Raw genomic sequence first — 13,514 nt, 5'->3', positions numbered from 1 at the left:
ACCGGTGTTGATGAGCTGGGACAGCTCATGGCTTTGACTGTATCTCCATAACCCAGGCGATGGGCTAGCATCTGCGGCGGAGACTCCATCTCTCTCAAGTGGTAGAGAGATGAGAACCTGGCTCCCATGGGAATCTGGGAGGGGGGATGGGATGGATAGAGTTATAACCTGTGCTTCTTGGCAGGAGACTTCATTCCCAAGCATCACGTCAGTACGTGAGCTTTCTAGGATGTCTGAATAAACGGTCTTTTACACCAAAAAAGCCTTTTATTTCTGCTTCTATGGAATTCCTTACAGGGGGGGAGGGGCGCAGAGGCCAAACTGCAAAGAGAAAAAAATAGCAAAGACCTTTTGTACAAAAGTGAACTGAGATAGTTTGCAGAAAGCTTGGATCCAACCCTCTCTGAATTTATATATAAGGTGGTTGCTGTAATAAACAATTCAGCACTGAAATAATATTTTATGTGTGTTACAAAAATGTGAACAATTCATGTGTGCCAAATACTGGTACTACGACGTTGGTGGAAGAGAAAAAAAGAAGAAGAAATTAGCTCTTTCAGCCTCCCACTAGAGTCACTTTACTCTTCCACTCTACCGGAGGCCTATAATTGCCTGAAAATCAGGCATATTTCGGGAACATGAGTACCGTAAACATGATAGCCAGTTTATGGAAAACATGCTCTCCTCTAAATTTGTTTATCCCTTTTGAACAAGGACATACAGCCAACTACCTTTTCTGGCTTACCAATCCAAGTTAAGGTACAGAAGAGCCATATCCTTTGGCCCGTTTCATCGTAATGCCCTCTATGCCCTCTTAAAGGTAGATACCAACGCATAGATAAACAAAAGAGGTTGCTACGCCTATGCAACCTTGGTACAAGTAGAGACACTGGAGCACACTCTGTTTCATTGTGCAAGATCGGCCAAGATCAGAAATGACCCAACTCCATCATTGCTTCCAATTCTATACAATCATCATTTCTTAACTGATGCTCTTGTAGGGATTCCCTTTTAATCTTAGATAATCTTGATCCTTACTTCTGTGAAAGCGTATAAAATATCTTTTAAAGATTATAGACGCAACGCTTAGATGGATACTCTGAAGCACTAGATTGCTAATACCATAACAACAATAATGCTGCTGCTTACATTACTAACTATTTGCTAACAATATACACAGTGCCTACTCTCCTGTCAGCAACCTTTTTGTCTATGGTCACGGGCCTCTCACCCAAAGTCAAATGTGGGTGATTCATTGAGGGATGCCCGAAGTTTTGTTAGCTGATTGCTAGATGGGAGTGAGTGACAACTGAAGGCCAGGCGAACCCAGTGGGAGTCAGGACCAATTGCTTCCGCTCCATCTCCTCAGCCCCCCCCCCTATCCCTTTGTTCTGTGTTAGGTTAAATTCTAACATAAACTCTGTGTTTTATAGTGGAGTGTTGATAATTCGTATGCTGCTGTGATGCCTGGGCCTAGTTGGTGGCTTTTCCGCCTGTGGTCTGGTGGGAGAGGTGTATAGGAATGGCACTTTTGATGAGTCCATTTGGACTAAAAACTATTGATGAGACTCTGAATGGCTGCTGTAACTATCTGTCTTCTATGGACAATTGTTTTATTGTTTTATTGTATTTATTGTTTTATTGTATTTATTGTATTTTGGAATGCCAATAAAGGCTATCATGATCAAATACTGGTACTGTCCTCTACACAATACATATTGTTTTCTTGTTGTAACCATCAGAGTAACCATTACATCTTTGAAGTGCTTGGAATTAATTCTGTTGTCTGCATGTATGTTTTGGTTGCTGTGATTAGAACTGTACTATGTAGTCTGGTCTACCTGTGGAGTTGTATTCTGAAGTGTCTTGGCATATTTTGATAGCATACAACTATGAAAACTGTTACTTTTAATTAGTTAATAAGGGTTCTAAATTGCATTTTGAAAATGTTGCATTTTGAAAATGTTGTCCAAAATTGTAATCTCTGCTGTGTGCTGTGACACATTGCGGTGTTCAGATTTGTGAGTTGAGACATGTTCTATGTGATGGTGGCTTTGAGATGAGCTGGTGCAAAAAATCATTCTTTGGTTGTAGTGGGGGAGGGTGGCCTTTGGTCATGGTGGGGGAGGGTGGTTGCCCATGGGGGGCGCAAAACTCAGATTTTGCCCTGGGCTCCATTTTCCCTAGCTACGCCCCTGGGGTCAACACAGCATCTGTGCTGGTTTCCAGTTGTGGCCCTGGGCCTGGCTGTCCAGCGCTCATCTTCTCCTGCAGCTCTGCTGCTGCTGGCTGGGGATGGACTCCCATCTGAAGAGCCCTCCAGATCCTTGGATTCACCTGGGCCTGACTGACCCATGACAAAAACGAGGGCGAGCAGAACAATGTAAGCTGTTTTGGGTTCCCACTGGGGAGAAAGACAGAGTCTAAATGAAGGAAATAACTGAATTATAACCTGCTGAGGTCCGTCCCCTCCCCAAACTCCAGCTATCCCAGGATCCCCCCCCCCCCAATTTCCAGGAATTTTCTAATCCAGAGCTGGCAACCCTATGACTGCCTTCCAATAGAGTTGCATTTTCGGCATGACCTCTGTCAGAAAGGGGACAGTACTCCTCTGCATTAGAAGAGAATAAGAAGAGTTAGGGTTTATATCCCCCCTTTCTCTCCTGTAAGGAGACTCAAAGGGGCTTACCATCTCCTTTCCCTCCCCCCCAACAAACACCCTGTGAGGTGGGTGGGGATGAGAGACCTCCAAAGGACTGTGGCTAACCCAAGGTCACCCAGCTGGCATGTGTTGGAGTTCACAGGCTAATCTAGTTCCCCAGATAAGCTTCCACAGCTCAAGTGGCATAGTGGGGAATCAAACCTGGTTCTCCAGGTTAGAGTGCACCTGCTCTTAACCACTACACCACGCTGGCTCTTTTTTTATTTTATTTTTTATTATTTTACTTTTTATTACTTTTTATTTTGGGTATAGCATGTTTATACCTCTGAAACAGTCAACTGACTGACTCTCTTGTTTCATTTTTTATCAGCCAGGATTTATACATACATGCTGGAGAAGACTCGAACGGTCTTGCAACCTCCCAGACAGAGCAATTTTCTCATTTTCTACTGGTTGATGGATGGCTTGTCTGAGGAGGAGAAGGACAGTCTGCGGCTGAATAGTCTATCTGCACACAGGTAGGAGATTGACGGCACATCTCAAGCAATTAATAAACTGTGTTTTGAAGGCCGGTGTCATTTGAGAGTAGGACATGTTCGTGCTGACTCTGGGAGTTCTTTGGTACCTGGCACAGGGACAGGCAGTCAAAGAGTCCAAGTGGTGGCAGCCCTGCAAGGTGAAAAGCTGCTCTTTGAATGGACCTCAGAGAGAAGCAGTGCAGTTGCTTGAATGCTGGTGGTCCATGCGCATAGCAGCTAGATCATGGAAAGAGGGGCACAGCTGAATGTGGAACAAAGAGAAATGAATGGGTTGTGTTCAAGAGATTACTGCAGTCAGCCAGTCAAGAGATTTTTTAAACAAATGCTGTTTCTGTAAATTCACCATAATTACTTCCCTCTGAAACAAAAAGTCAGTGACATGTTCCTGAATGATATAAGCTGATGTTTTAGTCTGTATTTTGTAAGTGTTGGTTATTGTTATGATATTGGTCTATGACTGCAAATAAAATTGCTCGTTCAATTGGCATATTGATATGCCTATAAACTTAGACATCAGGACCCTTTCCCCACTTACCGTTTGCTGCACGCTACTGTCCCCAAATAGCTCCTGGTCCAGCGGCGCTCCTCACGAGTCCGGGGGGCCACAACACAGCCGCCCCGACTCTGCGCTCTCACGTCCCCTCAGCGCGTGTCATTTCTGACGCTGAAGAAATGGCACCTTCTGACTGCCCGTGGGGAACACGACCCCGTGGCGGAAATCGCTCGCGCTGAGAGTAGCACGCCGCAAACCGTAAGTGGGGAAAGGCAAAAACTGATATCAGACCGTGATATCAGACCGCAAACCGTAAGTGGGTCAGTGCAAAAACTGATATCAGAGTATTCAGACAGATGATCAAAAAACTATAAGATCAGAAATAGGTTCATAACAGCTGTAAATATCACAAGTTGTCAATTGGCTCTTTAAGGAACTCTCTTGCTTCCAAGATGTTTTCTAAAATTAGCCCAGGTGCTGTTCCTGTTCTGGCAGAGATGGTAGCCTGTAGGTGGGATCTGAGGATCCCCTGAAATGACCGCTCATTTCCAGACTACAGTGATCGGTTCCTCTGGAGAAAATGACTGCTTTGGAGGGTAGACTTCACAGGATTGTTCCCCACTGAGGGAAAGGTAGGCACCGGGGCGAAGGCGACCAGCGGGGTCCCTCTGGAGGAGGGCAGCCCCGAGGGCCTTGTCCGAGGCATCCACGTGCAACACAAAGGGCCGAGTGGGGTCGGGATGAGCCAAAACAGGCTCAGACGTGAACGCAGCCTTCAGATTGTCAAAGGCTGCCTGGCAGGAAGAATCCCAGGGCAAACTGGCTCCAGGGCGGGCTGCCGCAGCACCCCGTGATTTAGTACGCAGGAGGTCAGTCAGGGGCAGAGCCAGGGAGGAAAAATTCGGAATAAAGTCACGGTAGAAATTAGCAAAGCCCAGAAAGGACTGGAGCTGTTTACAGGAACGGGGGGACTGCCAGGCGAGCACATCCGCTACCTTGGCAGGGTCCATTTGTAATCCGGCAGCAGAAATACGGTAACCCAAAAAGTCAAGCTGAGACTTATGAAATTCACACTTGGAAAGCTTCACAAAGAGGGAGTTAGCAAGAAGCCGCTTCAAGACCTCTCTAACCAGGGCAACCTGAGAGGCTTCATCCCGAGTATAAATCAAGACATCATCTAAATAGACTACCACTCCCTTGAACAATAAGTCATGCAAAACACCGTTAATAAGGCTTTGAAACACGGCTGGAGCCCCCGTGAGGCCAAACGGGAGAACGCAGTACTCGAATTGACCATATCACGTGTTGAAGGCAGTCAGGGGCTCGTGACCAGGGGCCATCCGGACTCGATAGTATGCCTCTCTTAAATCCAATTTAGTGAAAATCTTGCCAGAGCCCAGGTTAGACAACAAATCCTTGATTAACGGCAAGGGGTATCTATTAGAGCTAGATACAGCATTCAGGCCACGGTAGTCTGTACAAAGGCGAAGCGTGCCATCTTTCTTCTTCACAAACAAGACAGGAGCAGCATAAGCACTGCGTGCCTTTTGAATAAAACCCCGAGCCAAATTCTTGTCCAAAAAAGCCCTCAATTCAGCATCCTCAAGGGGACTCATTGGATTAATCCGGCCCTTGGGGAGTTTCGCACCAGGAATCAGTTCAATCCTACAGTCCGTCTCCCGATGGGGAGGTAGCACATTACACTCAGTTTCCTCAAAGACACGTTCTAAATCCCGATAAGGGGCAGGAATCACAGGAGCACTGCTGGCCGGCTGAAGGCTGCACGTCATGCCCTTAGACGCACCTAACAAGTGGCCGGGAGGTTCAGATTGCATGTGGTCTCCACAAGGAGGGTCTGTAAAAGTCAAAGTCCTATGAGACCAACGCACGTGAGGGTCATGATCAGTGAGCCAGGAGAGTCCCAAGATAACAGGGTATTGAGAAATGGGAGCAATAATGAAACTGCGGCGTTCCCAATGTTCTTTGCAACCAACCAAAAGTTTGGGAGTGCGGGACATGATAGGGCCGCCCCCCATAGGGGAGCCATCCATCTGATCAAAACGAATAGTCTCAGTCAAAAGTACTGGTTTCAGTTGCAAAGCTTCTACCAAACGTGGGTGGATCAAACAGTGAGAGCATCCCGTGTCCACAAGGGCCTGCACAAGAAATTTCAGGCAACCAGGACCCATAGTCAGAACAAGGGGCAGTAGGATAGGATCACTCACCCGTTCAGCTTGCGGAGGCTCCCATGGAATCAGCTGCTCCATATCAGCAGTGAGCCCCGTAGCGGCACGGGCCCCTCCTTTAGTTGCAGGTTTACCAGACTTAGATGACTTAGCAGCAGGAGTAGAGGAGGCGGAGGGGGCACCCTTCTTAGCAGGACAGGCAGAGGCAAAATGGCCCCCCTCCCCACAATAAAGACAGAGGTTTAAACGGCGACGGCGAGTATTTTCCTCCGGAGTGAGCTGGCGACGGGACTGCTTGGAGCCTGCCGGCTTCGGGCTGGAAGCCCCTTTCCGTGATGGTAGAGTAGGAGTCTTCCCCAACGACACACCCAGGGTGGCAGCTTCACGCATCCTAGCATCTGCAGTGCCAGCCAGAATAATCCATTCCATCAGGGTCTGAGGGTTGTCTCGGATGAGGCACCAGTTAAGCAAGTCAGGGTGCAAGGCCTTCTTGAAGGCAAACACTTTGACGGGGTCGTCCCAATCAGGAATCCGGCTAGCCACGGTACGGAAGGTCTCAACAAATTCCACAAACGGAGTTTTGCCCTGACGCATGTCCATGAGTTCCTGTTTAGCCTGCTCTCCAACAAAGGTTCTCAAACGGGCTGGTAATGGAGAGCTTTACCGGCGAATTCCTGCCAGTTGCCAGTTCGGGCTCCATGGCGCTTGAAGAGGCTCCACGTACTAATTTCACAGACGGGCCCATCCAGATTCGAGCCAACCTCACACACACGTTCAAAGTCATTCAGGTACTGCCTCCCATATTGTAACATGTGAGTGTTAACCTGGACCAGGAAAGCAGGCAACAGATCTTGGGTTCCATTAAATCGATAGGAAAACTGAACTCTGGCCATGAACGGTGGCCGAGGCAACACCCCCCCCCACTTGCCAAACTGGAGGAGCTCCCATCAATCCCGGCACTGGCGGAGCCAGAAGCGGAGCTCGAGGTGGCAGAGGCAATTGAGGGGCTGGCAGCGGCGGTGGTTGAACCGGTGGTTGCACAGGCGGTTGAACAGGTAATCCAGGCGGAGGCAGGGCAGGTTGCGCAGGAAGTGCCCCAGCCCCATCGGCCGGAGCAGGGACAGGTGCAGGAACAGGGCCAGGTAGAGGAGCAGGAGGTTGCATCTGTAGCATGGCGGCTTGCAACTGCCCCACAGTGAGTTGCATCTGGTGCATGGTCCGACGATATTCTTCCCTTTCCAAATCCCATGCTTCTTCAGCGTGCTGCAACATTCTCCAAGTAGAGGCTTCAGAGGCCTCCGCGCGGTCTGTAGCACGTCCAGATCCAGACAGGTTTCCAGCCAAGGGAGCAGTTGCCCACGCGGCGCTGGACGTTCCCCAAGGCAGGGACTCCCGGTACAGTTCAGCATTTCCGCGACGCCTCACAGTGACCCCTTGGGAGGCATCCAAGGGAGCAGTCAGAAACCGGGTAGAAGCCTCCAAATAGCTGGAAACAGACAGTTCCCCGCCTGAAGCAACGGTAGAGCTGCCACCTGATGCAACCGGAATCCCAGCCGGAATGCAGGGACCTTCCAGCGGGTCAGGCAATGAATCAGACCCGGTCCGATCGGGCTCCAGTGGGAGTGCCGGTTCGACTCTCGGAGTCCCATCCCCGGCAGCACCAGAATTAGACATCCAGGCCAAAAAGCAAAAGGCAGAGAGAACAAAAATATATATATATATAGAAGGTGAAATTCCAGCAAGCAAGTCCGCGTGGAATTCAGCCTTAAAGGGGATTCTCAGCTTAATGTCAGAACCCCCAATAAAAGACAAACTCTCAGATCAGAGCAGAAGCTCTTTATTTTAAGATGAGTCTGGCGGGCTAAAAGCTGAGAATGGCAAAATTCCCAAAAACAAATCCAACCCATAAAAACACTTCGGCTGACTCCACACCCCCCCCCACCTTGGGAATGAGGCCCCCACAGAGAATGCACGGAGATAGCAAGGGGGAAGCACAGGCAGTGACCTTGAAGACACCTGCGATTCGTAGACTTCCCAGAGCAGCTAGAAAATACAGTTAAGACAGCAGTAACCCTTTAAAACCCCTCCCAACAGTGAAACAATGAAATGCAGCAAAAGCAATCCCTCTCTTTTAGGCCTCCTGACACCCAGGCTCCGTCCCCAGTTTCACCAGGAATTTCCCAACCTGCACCTGGCAACTCCACCTGCCCACCATACCCCTGCAGGGTGTCCCCGATTGGTGCTCCACTTGGGAATGCTGTTCGTGATTTTGCTCTGCTGGGATGGGGGTTAGAGGGGTCTTTGGGGAAGATAAATTAACCACAAAATGCTGTCGTGGATCTTCGTTCTAGCCAAGCATTCAGTCCAACTGATGGTTGAACCCAAGAGTCTGGTTGCTGCAGGGGTCAATGGATCCTGGCATATTGCTGGAACTGCCTGATGATGTAAAGTGCTGAGTGTGCAGTTCACCATGGCTGGCCATCAGGGTTCTATCCTGACTTGTGCTGACAGAGGCCCAGACCGGTGTTCCGGAGCAAGCCGAGAGTAGTGCGATGACACGTCAGAAAGCCATGAATGGAGCAGTGGTCGGCCCCGGCGAAGGGATGGAGGGGAAGCTCCTGTGCCAACACCAGCCGTGCTGCCACCCCAACAGCCCCTGCAGCCCACACCCAGTTCTGTCGGAAACACAACGCATTGGAAGTATTCCACTGTCACCTGTGCTTGGTTTTGATTCGCGATAGAGGAAAGGGTCAAAGGGAACTTCAAATGAAAAATGAATGCCTTTCTGTAATGGAGCTTTTTGGCGTGTATTCTTGTGCCAATGGTTTCGTCTTCTTTAATAGATATCTGAACCAGACTGTGTTAGAAGACAGTCCGGCAATGACAGCCACACAAAACAGGGAGAAATTCATCGCCCTCAAGCAAGCATTGAGTGCCTTGGGATTCAGTAACCGGGTAGGTTCTGAAAAATCTAATTTATGCCTTTAGCTTCTCTAACATTTACCTGTAGCCTCAAATGAAATATTGGTTTCAGTTGCAGGACCAATAATAGCAACAGAACATTGAGGACAACCTTCCACAGTTTGAGTGATCGGCACAACGTGGCTGAGATTAGATTATGACTGTTCACAATCATTTATTTTTAACATTCATATGTTAAGTTTCCTAAGCTTAATGCTGCTTAAACCCACCTGCAAATGGGCAAGTTCAGCCACTCCCCATACATGAGTATTCTCTACAGTGGCCCCAACCCTGTGCCGTGGTCTGCCTGAGCCGCTCCATACTTCGTGCAAACTAGTGTGGCATTTTTATAGAGGAAGACAGCTGTTTTTTAACAGAATGACTGAGGAAAATGTTTCAGTAGATAGACCCCGACTGTGAACTAGACCACTAATATGTATTATCTGTTGTATGTTTTTATCCTGCTCTCACTGCATTATATTGCTACTTAAGCAGTAGGATGTTGTGGGTTTTCTGGATCGTATGGCCGTGTTCCAATAGTATTTTCTCCAGTAGCCACAGATGCAGCGAAATGTCAGGAGAAAATACTACTGGAACACGACCATACAATCCAGAAAACCCACAACATCCTAGTGAGTCTAGCCATGAAAGCTTTTGACAATACAGTTCTTGCGGTGTTTGACAGGTAATGTTTAATACTTATGCCTTGTTATAGACAGCTGCAATCCTCGTCCTATGAGACCATTTATTAAATGTCTCCATAATGATGACTCCACTGACCTAAAAAACCTCAGTGCAATTTCTACAATCAAGGCTGGGATCCAGCCGAGAACCCCCCATCGTGGGGGAATAGAAATATGCCGTGATTTCTTTCTGGAAGCACCACTGGCACAGAGGAGCCGCACATGCTCTGGAGGTCAACTAAGTTTAGCCCTACTCCCCGGGAATGCCCTTGGAATGCCTGTAGAGCTTGGGACAACATGGAAGTGCTGGCATGAGGCCGGGCTTGCAGCTGAGCATTGCAGGGCGCAGCGGTGGTTGGCCACTGGTGGACTTGCCCCTCCACAGGTATAAGTGCCCCGTGGAGGGCAAATCCACTGGCATAAGCCCATGCTGCATCCAGAGGGGGATTCACCCCCACCACCAGATGGGGCTGTTAGACTTGCTCGAAAGCTGCTTTTGTTGCTCAGTGCAAGCTAAACATATCCTTGATTGGCTTGCAGTCTGATTGTGCGTGCTGAGCAGGGAATAATTGACTGCTGAACAGATTTGCTGGGAAATTTGCAGCATCCCTTGCCATTTTAAGGCAGGCACTGCTGCCTCACCCACCCAAGACTTGAGGTTGCAAATCAACCAGGGCAGTCTATTCCTCCACAGACTCCCTTAAGTGAATCCCCTCAAGTAAAATAATGTTTTCCTTTATTTTAAAGCAGTTTCTGAAAAACGTAATCTAGAGAATTAGAAGTATGTAAATGACTTGTCCTCCAAAGTTGTGCATAAATGTAATTTTATAACAGAAATTGTTTGCATGTTTTATGCAACTAACTAACTATTTTATGCAGGAGATGGAGAATTTGTTTGTAATCCTCTCAGCAATTCTGCATCTTGGAGACATTCGGTTTACAACATGGACAAATGCTGAGGCCGCTCTGGTGTCTGATCTGAAGCTACTGGAGCAAGGTCAGCAGAACAGAATGGCTTCCTCACAGAACCATTGCTTCTGACAGCCCAGGGAATCCAAGGGCCTGCTGTTAGGCACTGTGGGTGTTATAAACAAGCCCAAATCTCCATGCTGATGGTTCATAGGCTCATAGGCTGCTGGGGCAGCCAAAAGGCAGTTTGAGAGGACAGTGAGGTTAGCACCTTCTCTCCTGTTAAGGATCATTCTTTGTTCATCCCAGATTGCTGCACTTAAGGCAATCTCCTTCCTTGCCTCTCTCTCTCTCAGCTAGTTATGTCTGTACTATTTACTATCAAGTATGGTAGTTTCTTAGTGAACATTTATCTGCACTTTAATCAGATCATGCATCTTCCTGTTGTTGATCGCTCTGCCAACAGGGCCTGGAGATGTCTATCGCCAGACAACAGAAATCAGTTTGGAGGGTCGCTGATTTGACTGACTATAGTCTTCTGAGGTTCCTCAAGCTCTGCCCTTCTCAGGCTGCATCCCCAATCTCCAGAGGTTTCCCAGCCCGGGGCTAGCAACCCTATCCAGCTCCCAGAATGATCATTTCAGTCATGCAGATCATTGGGTTGGAATTAGGAGATGAAACCAACCCTGTCCTTTGGCTGAGTTGCCCTTTGGAAAGAGGAAAGAAGAATGCTTTAACTCCCCCCCACACACACACACACACTAACCTTTTATCCTTCCTTACTCCCCCTGCCAAGCTTACCCAGCTATTCCTCCGCATCAATCCCACAACCCTGGGAATGGTCCTTGTAAGAGTTGGAAGGAGCTGCAGGGAAAGAGAGAAGTGAAGGGAAAAATCTATGTCCTGTGCGTGGAACGGCTGGATATAGGCCTCTGTGTTTGTTATAGCAAATCCCAGTTGAACGTAGCCCTGGCATGTCTGGGTTCAGGCCAGAGGTGTAGATACCATGGGGACATCCAGGGACAAATGGGGGCACAGAAAAATTTGGGCTCATTTCTATTTTTTTGTATTTTAGTGTTTTATGTTAACGGCCAGCAGGGGGCGCAGTTTCTAGGCTAGTGGCACCAAAATTTCAGGCTATTGTCAGGTGACACTCCTGATGATACCAGCCAGGTTTGGTGAAGTTTAGTTCAGGGAGTCCACAGTTATGGACCCCCAAAGTGGGTGCCCTATCCCCCATCCAATGGGAGCTAATAGTAGCTGGGGCTACCCTTTTGAGGGTTCATAACTTTGGACCCCCTGAACCAAACTTCACTAAACCTAGGTCAGGGGTCTGCAACCTGTGGCTCTCCAGATGTTCATGGACTACAAATCTCATCAGCCTGTGCGTGGAACAGCTGGATATTTAAACGGCTGTTGTTTAAACTAGGGAGCCAATTGGCCATGCTGGCAGGGGCTGATGGGATTTGTAGTCCATGAACATCTGGAGAGCCACAGGTTACAGACCCCTGACCTAGGTGGTATCATCAGGATAATGACCCAGGTTTTGTAAAGTTTGGTTCAGGGAGTCCAAAGCTATGGACCCTCAAGGTGCGTGCCCCATCCCCATCCAATGGGAGCTAATAATAGATGGGGCTACCCTTTTGAGGGTCCATAACTTTGGACCCCCTGAACCAAACTTCACCAAACCTAAGTAGTATCATCAGGAGAGTCTTCTGAAGATAGCCTAACATTTTGGTACTGTTAGCTTAAACATTGCTCCCTGACAGGCACCCTCAATTTTCCCCCAGGTTCTCTCTTTAAATCCCCCCCTTGGAGCCCTCCAGGGGAGGGCGGTATATAAGTGGAACAATCAACCAACCAACCAACCAACCAACCAACCAACCAACCAACCAACCAACCATAAATAAATAAATAAATAAATAAATAAATAAATAAATAAATAAATAAATAAATAAATAAATAAATAAATAAATGGAGAATCTGGGCTACCTAGATTAAAAAAAACTTTGAAAGTATTGTCGAAGACTTTCATGACCAGATTCAACTGGTTGTTGTGGGTTCTACAGGCTGTGTGGCCATGGTCTGGACACAGTGTATAACAAACTTCTCTCTGTGATGCACCTCTGAAGATGCCAGCCACAGATACAGGTGAAACATTAGGAAAAAGACCAGGGCCATGCATCCTGGAAAACCCCCAACCACCAACATTGAAAGTGATGCTGTTTGGGGGGTGGGTGCAAAATCTACTCTGAAACAACATCACTTTCAATGTTGTTTAAACTAGGGAGCCATATTCTCCCTTTAAGATGGATTTAAAAGGAGAATCTGGGCTCTCTAGTCTAAACAACATTGAAAGTGATGCTGTTTTGGGGTGGATTCTCCCTTTAAGGGGAATTTAAAAGGAGAATCTGGACTCTCTAGTCTAAACAACATTGAAAGTGATGCTGTTTCGAGGTGGATTCCCCTTCCCCCTTGAACAGCATCTCTTTCAATGTTGTTTAAACTAGGGAGCCCAGAGTCTCCCTTGAAGGTGAATTTGGGCTCCCTAGTTTAAACAATATTGAAAGTGATCCTGTTTTGGGGCAGATTTTCCCTTTAAGGGGGATTTAAAAGGAGAATCTTTGCTCCCTAGTTTAAACAACATTGAAAATTATGCTGTTCTGGGGTGGATCCCCTCGAACAGCATCTCTTTCAATGTTGTTTAAACTAGGGAGCCCAGAGTCTCCCTTTAAGGTGGATTTAAAAGGAGAATCTGAGCTGTCTAGTCTAAACAACATTAAAAGTGATGCTGTTTCAGGGTGGATCCCCCCTCAAAAAATAGCATCACTTTAAATGTTGTTTAAACTAGGGAGCCCTGGGTGTGTTCAGATTTGTGTGTTGGGGCCTGTTCTATAATGTGATGGTGACTTTTGAGATGACCTGATGCAAAAAAACCATGGTTTGGTCATGGTGGGGGAGGGTGGCTGCCCATATGGGGGGAGGCACAAAACACAGATTTTGCCCCGGGCTCCATTTTTCCTAGCTATGCCTCTGGTTCAGGAATAAAGTGCCTCTATGTGGCTGTGGGAGGGAATATGT

At 47.7% G+C, this 13,514-nt stretch overlaps 1 protein-coding gene across 8 annotated transcripts in view; it reads left to right on the top strand.

The window, feature by feature from the left end:
• The window catches only part of MYO16 (myosin XVI), a 183,567-nt gene that overhangs the window by 99,726 nt on the left and 70,327 nt on the right, over positions 1 to 13,514 (top strand). For all 8 annotated transcript variants that reach the window (XM_048501914.1, XM_048501905.1, XM_048501895.1 and 5 more), the window contains 3 exons: positions 3,033 to 3,180; positions 8,724 to 8,835; positions 10,404 to 10,521. In XM_048501914.1, coding sequence (XP_048357871.1) covers positions 3,033 to 3,180; positions 8,724 to 8,835; positions 10,404 to 10,521 — 378 coding nt within the window. The remainder of the gene's footprint in view (positions 1 to 3,032; positions 3,181 to 8,723; positions 8,836 to 10,403; positions 10,522 to 13,514) is intronic.

This window comes from Sphaerodactylus townsendi, linkage group LG01, assembly GCF_021028975.2.
Source record: "Sphaerodactylus townsendi isolate TG3544 linkage group LG01, MPM_Stown_v2.3, whole genome shotgun sequence".
NCBI classification, from domain to species: Eukaryota; Metazoa; Chordata; class Lepidosauria; order Squamata; family Sphaerodactylidae; genus Sphaerodactylus; species Sphaerodactylus townsendi.
This window is presented reverse-complemented; position numbering and strand designations above follow the sequence as displayed.